Here is a 6962-nt window from a genome sequence, read left to right on the forward strand (position 1 = left end):
ACCGATCCGATCGGGTTTTACCGAACCTGAATATTTCGGGTTTCGGTTCGGGTTTGAGTATGATTTTTAAACCCGAACTCTTTTCGGGTCGGGTTTAGGTTTAAGGAATACTGTTTCGAACCAGACCCGAAAACCCGAATCTCATTTCATTTTGATCCGAACCCGAACCGAAACCCTGTTCATGTATAAATAATATTTTATATTTTAAAGTATTAATATAATATATGATATCATATATTACAAATATTAGTAGTAAAAAGATTATACTTTATACAAACTATTATGTTAAAGTCTAACATTAGTGGAATACTATCGTTAAACATATTTTCAGTAGTAGTGTTCGATAAGTATACTCTAGGCCAAGATTGTTGCATTTTTAACCCACAATTTCATCCTTAGAATTCTGATCCATTGCCTACTCTGAATCCTCTAATTCAACCCAAAAATTTCAAAAATTTCAATATCGTTAGATCTATGAGCCCTTTTCTCGAATAAGATCATATTAATCCTTCAATAAAATTTGTGGAAATTCAAGTGCAATTTGGTAGAGATCTACAAACCCGAACCCGAACTGAACCCGAATAAAACTCGATCGGTTCGGGTTCGGGTTTGATAATTCGGGTTTTTTCGGATTCGGGTTCGGCTTTGGCAAAGACAATCGGGTTCGGATTTGGTTTTTGCAAAACCCGTTTCGACCGACCCGATTACCATTCCTATGCTCAATGAAATAAAGCTGACTCAGCAAGATATATCAAGTTTAGACTACTTGTTCAGTCTTAAACTAGGAACGCATGAGTTATTAAACTTCAGCTTGTCTATTATTTTTCGTCAGTCCAAAGAAAAACAGCAACTACAATAATACTCTAACTTTTGATTGATGAGAACTTTGAGACGTTTTAGTGTACTTGGACAAGGACCAGCTAAGCTGCTGAAGAGAGTTTTTGTTTTGAACAGCTTCAAATGTGTATCTTATAAACTCCAGTAGAACCGAAAAATGATCAACATGACTACTTAATCTTAAGATGAAGTTCTCCACTGCATCTCAATTTGAATCGTACCATTCTTTGAATCGATAAGCTGGTACGTTTCATTGATCCTTTTGTTGCTAACCACATCTGCAAGGGATATATCCACATACCCCAGGGTTTCCTGCCAACATTAAGAAAAAATTAGTTGGTAGTTCTGTACAAGGATTTGTTCCACGTCGTAATTCAGATTCATGCAATGCTGATATTTTACGAAAAAAATAAAAAAGTGATGAGTCCATTCTGAATATAATAACAACTCTTGATACACCATAGTCCTGAAAAAGAAAAAATTTGGGGTGCTATGCTGTGTAAACTTTATGAACTAATGTATTACTAAGATAACAGTATAGCAGTATAATGTTACGACTTACGAAGGTTATGTTTACCTTGGGATGTAAAAGACCCATCCTTTTTGAAGTACTTACAACTTCTACATGCATCTTGTCATCAGTAGGTGGCTCCTCCAGCATGAACTGAAATTCCTCATCCCATTTTGGATCTCTGTTTTTTTTCATAACCTGCATATAAATAATACCAAAACATAATATTTTTTACTTCTAAACTAAGAAAAATACGCTGTGTTCTTTACGTAAACAATGTGTAGTCTATAGCAGAAAGGATGGAGCATCGTACAAAGTTAACAGGTAGCGCGACATAGCAAAAAATTTATGAAAACTTTTGGGTCTACAATTTACCTTGGTTCTTTTTTCTTCCCCTTTGAACAATAAACGCAGGGATGGATTTGTGTGGTGTTTTCCTTCAAGATCGTGACCTTCATGGACAATAACTACAAGCAAACCACCACCATCAGGAGTTCCTTCAGGAGCCTTTTGAACCTCAGAATCTTCAGAATCAGCTGGTCTCTCAGCATCATCAAAAGGTTTGTACATTGCTTCGACAACAAGCTGACCCCGTGATTTTTCGTTTTGGGGGTCGCTAGGGTCCATGTTTTTTAGCAGATCAAGAGTCAAAACTTTTGTCTCTTCAGGTGTAAGATCTTTCAGATGTATCACATTCATACCCATCCTATCGTGCTTCCCCACCTAAGTACAGAAATATCCGGTCTTAGAAAAAACAAGTAGGGGAGGTTCTGGTGTAACCAAAACTGATATGATCTAAGTAGTCGTAGTTATCTGTTGTGTATCTGCCTGATGAAATCCATTTATCATTTCCAAAAGCATGAAATTGAAGGAAAAAAGTACAGACCAAAAAAAATTTCAATTGTATACTCCATTATCTGTCTGATTGTCTGTAAATAAATCTTAAAAATGTCTAGGACACATCATATCTTAAAAACATAGAGTACCTTTTCCCAGTCATAGACAACAAGCTCCAAAATCTGTGATTCCGGGTCCTTAACAACCACGGTAAATTCTTCATTCCATTCAGGGTTTAAATTCTTGTGCTTCACAGTTGTCTTCTTTGATGGCAGTTTGTCCTCAGAAATTTTAAGTTTTACATACGGGTCTGAGGCTCCTAAAAGATCCTTTTTCTGAAGCTTCATTGCCTTCACAACTTTTACATTCAGAATCCCAACAGGTCTCTTCATGGCCCTGACATGGGATTATGCTCAGGTAATTGGCTGAAAAAGCTACATATTGTTAATTAAACAAGGAAAAACATATTCACTTACTTTGTAGGATCCATGATTTCTACTTCAAGCATTTTGGGCCATAGATACATATTTGCAACCTGCTCCTTAATAATATCCTGCCCAAACATTATATAGTGAGCCAGACTAAGGATCAGGTACGTAAATGGAAATTCTAAATTACTATGAGCAAGATGGTTTTTCATTTTTTCAGCAACAGCTGCAGTGTATCTCATCGAGGAAGAGGTTCTAGATTCTGTAAATGCAGCGTATTAGAGAAGAGAAACACGACAACAAATGTAGTTCAGATTAAAAAGTATCAATCAGAAGGTTGAGAAAGAATATAGAGAATTATCATGCCATGTGGAAACTAGATAGATTTATACTCAGAAAAGTCCTAGTAGTAATAATAATATGCACTCTCTCTAAAATAAACTGTTAACTGAATTAGTCAGTTCAGGATCTTATATGGAAGTGAATGGATTATTGCTAATGGGCAACAAAGGGACTCTAGATTACATGAAAATGTTGTGAGGGTTGTGGTCCACCGACTGGACTTTGAGATGTGTACTCAGGTTAGCTGAATCACTCCATGCAACTCTTTTTAAGTTTTAAGTGCTACGTTAATATATCGAGATCAAGTAACAGAAGCATGAAGAAGACCGCTTTTAAGTGCTACTACGTTAAAATAGCAGGAGATGGTAACAAAAGCATGTGCTACTACGATTGACAACCAATACCAGTATCAATACTAACAACAAATATTTTATTTAAACAAATGGTGGTGGAAGGACTCGAACTTGAGACCATCCCTAAACCGGGCTCTGATACCATGTTAAGTAACAAATATGTTTCAACACAGCTATCTATTTTGTTGCTTTTTTTTTGTAAAACTTGTTATCAGTAGGTATAATAAGCTTAATCAAGAAAAAGCAGGAGAATAAAAATTAAAGCTTATGAAGAATAATATCACTGTGAAATAAAAACCAAATGAGCTTGCCTGGACAAAGCTATACAGCCCGGGGATTGACATAGCATCCGCTCCAAGCAATTTCAGCCCAAAGTCAACATGAGGCTGCAGAATTAGAAATAATGAATGGTGCAAGAGAAACATGATCTATAAGGAGCTTATTCCAATATGTTAAGGGACATATACGATCTCAGAGCTGAATTATGAAAATCTGATTATGAAGCAAATTTTTACCACCATATTCTTCAAAACATTATAAATTTGAGAAGTACATCAGCTCATCTCTAACTAGCATAAGAAATAATGGACACGGAAGCAAAAATATACGATATATAACAGTGTAATTATTTTCCAGGACAAAAAGAATATATTAACAGAAAAGCATGCACGAACTTCTTCAACGTTGACAGTAGTAAACATAACAAGTGTTCTATTTCTAAAATTTACTTCTCACCTTCTGCATAAGAGACACTAATATTTTGGCAAAACAAGGAAAGGTTGGAACCAAGGGCTTAAGGGTGATACGAGGAAAAGCAAATACTTGCAAGTCAACCACCTGAAACACTTTAGTGAGTTAGAGCTGACAGCAATGTGTAAGAAAAAAAAGATATACTACTATATAGATACAGAAATAGATCATGCAAGTTACATGGAAGTGGCCTTGTCTATTTAGTTTTTTCTTATTATTAAGTCCCTGTTAGTGATTAGGTCCAAAAGAAAAAAATTAACACTACCTGAATGGTGGCTCTCAGTCCGAATGCCTTTATTGCTACAAGAATGTTAGGATTTCCTGCCCACTTAAGTGTTGGTTCCATAATCAGTTCCTTCTCGCTAGTAGTATAAACTTTCATTCCTGGCATGAGATGGCAAGACAGAATTCAGATGAATGCAAGGTAATAAGGGAAAGGGTATGAAAAGATCCTGCATATATTGCATGGAGTACACAGAGGGACTGCTTGTAGACATACTAGCAGCAGTCAATTCATGATTTTACTTGCCTACATATCAGCGTAGATGAGTAGGTGGATGGAATTGAAAATTTGCATTTTTTATTTGGTTCTTGAAAATGTTTTGTGATAGCTTCAATTACAATTACTTGGAAATAATTTATTGCACCATGAATATGAAGCAAGCGAAAACAAGTTTTCAGTCTGAGGATCTTAGACAATCTTCAAGTGCCTCCAAAGACAAACTACGGCTGAACAGTGCAGGGAATTAACAAGTTAGTTAGTTAGTTACGGTGGATAACAACATCTCAGTTAAATATCGATATTGCAATCTTAAGGAGATATTTTAATTTACTAAATTAAATTTAGAACTAACTTGGTAAGTACATAATGCAAACTGTATAAGCAGGTTAATGTGCATCTACATATGCGTGTGTCGGTGGAATGGAAAAAAAGAAAAGAACGGTCCAACCTGTAAAAGCAGGCGGTAAGCTTCCCAAAGAAAGAACTTCAAATTGAACTGATTCAATTTTATAATTTGGAATCTGCTCAGCAATGATGGGTTCTGCTATAGTTTTTATTTGCTTGCAAATTCCCTGAAGATTTTGCGCCTTAGATATGATCAAACAGAAACAAAAGTATCGACATAAATGGATTAGACACAAGGTATTGGTACCTTGTTCAAAAAAGGCCACATTGTCTCAATGAATTTATTTAGCCAATCAACCTGCACAATAGGTACAGTTTAGAACAACTCATCGTTGAATGCAGCAAGATAAGCAAAAGATTCAGTCATACACATGACTGGGAAGCTACAAGGCTCAACTTTCAGGTATATCATTATTTAGTAAATGCTTAAGGCTAGGAGCATACACGGTCATGGTCTGGATTTTTAACCCATACGGGTATCTCTTGAAGCAAACTTTGCAGAGTTTCTGTGTCTTGCTCAGCCAAGGGACGAATAACAGGATCCTGAACAAAGTAAAATTCAAAAAACATAAAATTAAGCACACTGCACGAAAGAATAAAAAAGTTATATGAGAATTATAGTTAGCATGAAGACAAGAAGCAAGCAAGTGAAGTGTTTTTTCCATTTTACAACAAAAAGGTCTTGATTGTAGACAGATTATATTTGAGGTTCCTGTTAACTGTTATATTTTTGCCTCCCAAAATATAACTTGTTAACATGCATGATGACATAAGTCTAGTAATTGTGATAATTTTTCACTGTTTCTTGGTGCTAAAACTTTTGTTCCACATTACAGACACAAGGACTATTCTGTTTGCAAATTATGCTAACAAATGCATAGAATAAACATAGAAGAGTATGAAAATGACTAGAATTATATATGCATTGTATCTTAAACATTACCATTATGATAACACAGATGATATACAAGCAGAAATAGTAAAAAAAATGTGCCCACAAACAATGCGAGCTACATTAAAAGGTAAATAAAAATGCAAGAAAAAAGAATTAATAAGAAGAGACCTTCACATCAGTTGGTAGGGTGTAAATAAAAAGGAAATAGCCAATCACAAGGCCAATTGAGATCCCTACTCCGAACCCGAAAAACCCAGCAATGCTACTTATTACACCCATTTTCTACTTTCTTTCAGATCAGCACTATAATCCTCGTCTGCACAGCTAAGTAACCAACAAATATGTAATATGGTAATATAGAATCCTTAATTTTGTAATAACTCATGTAATACAAATTATTTAACAACCCCAGGATCAATAAAACCAAATTTGCAGGGATGTATCACCCATCAATATGAATCTTACTATATCATGAGATGGTCATTTTTGGATATGAAAGGGGAAGAAGAGAGATCAGAAGTGAGAGAACCCGAAAGTTTTTTTAGACACGTACCAATGAGAAAATGAACCATCTTGGTGCATTAACAAATGCATGGCCAATTTTGCATCAATTATCTATACTATTACCTTATAATTTAGGTTTTTTTTAGTATGTGTCCATCTTCTAATGAGCCAAACACCCATAAGACAATGTCACCTAAGATCTTATTGACAAAAACCATTAAATTTATATATTATTATTATAATTGTTGGTTATAGGCCCAACGAGACCCATCGAACGAAGGCCCAATATGCAATTAAATTATTGGGCCGAAGGTCCTTTAGGCCCGTGAGACGAAGGCCCACGGAAGTCCCAGGCCAAGGCCCACTCTTCTTCCAAGTCGTTGGAAAGAGCAAGGGACATAACACCCCCTTTTCACTCCCTCCATAATGATACGTAACGGACGAGCAATCATGGCAGAATTGGGTATAAAAACCCTTGAAAAGTAAGACAAAAGACACAGAATTTCTGGCATACACTCTACTTTTCTTGTATTATTTCCACACCCTTACAACCAGATTCTTATTCTCACACCTGAGGTGAATCGGGGGTACAAACCCT

The 6962-nt window shown here is 35.7% G+C and overlaps 1 protein-coding gene across 1 annotated transcript; it reads right to left on the bottom strand.

The window, feature by feature from the left end:
• Window positions 1-756: 756 nt before the first annotated feature.
• On the bottom strand, window positions 757-6406 carry LOC141711083 (synaptotagmin-2-like). The gene is made up of 12 exons (XM_074513527.1): window positions 6029-6406; window positions 5410-5508; window positions 5213-5263; window positions 5009-5132; window positions 4324-4442; window positions 4044-4145; window positions 3620-3694; window positions 2662-2738; window positions 2335-2581; window positions 1724-2071; window positions 1415-1546; window positions 757-1149 (listed from the first exon to the last, which is right to left on the bottom strand). Exons 1-12 carry the CDS (start codon window positions 6137-6139, stop codon window positions 1018-1020), a joined length of 1617 nt encoding a protein of 538 aa, XP_074369628.1. The 5' UTR covers window positions 6140-6406; the 3' UTR covers window positions 757-1017.
• Window positions 6407-6962: the final 556 nt, after the last annotated feature.

Source organism: Apium graveolens, chromosome 3 (genome assembly GCF_009905375.1).
Source record: "Apium graveolens cultivar Ventura chromosome 3, ASM990537v1, whole genome shotgun sequence".
NCBI classification, from domain to species: domain Eukaryota; kingdom Viridiplantae; phylum Streptophyta; class Magnoliopsida; order Apiales; family Apiaceae; genus Apium; species Apium graveolens.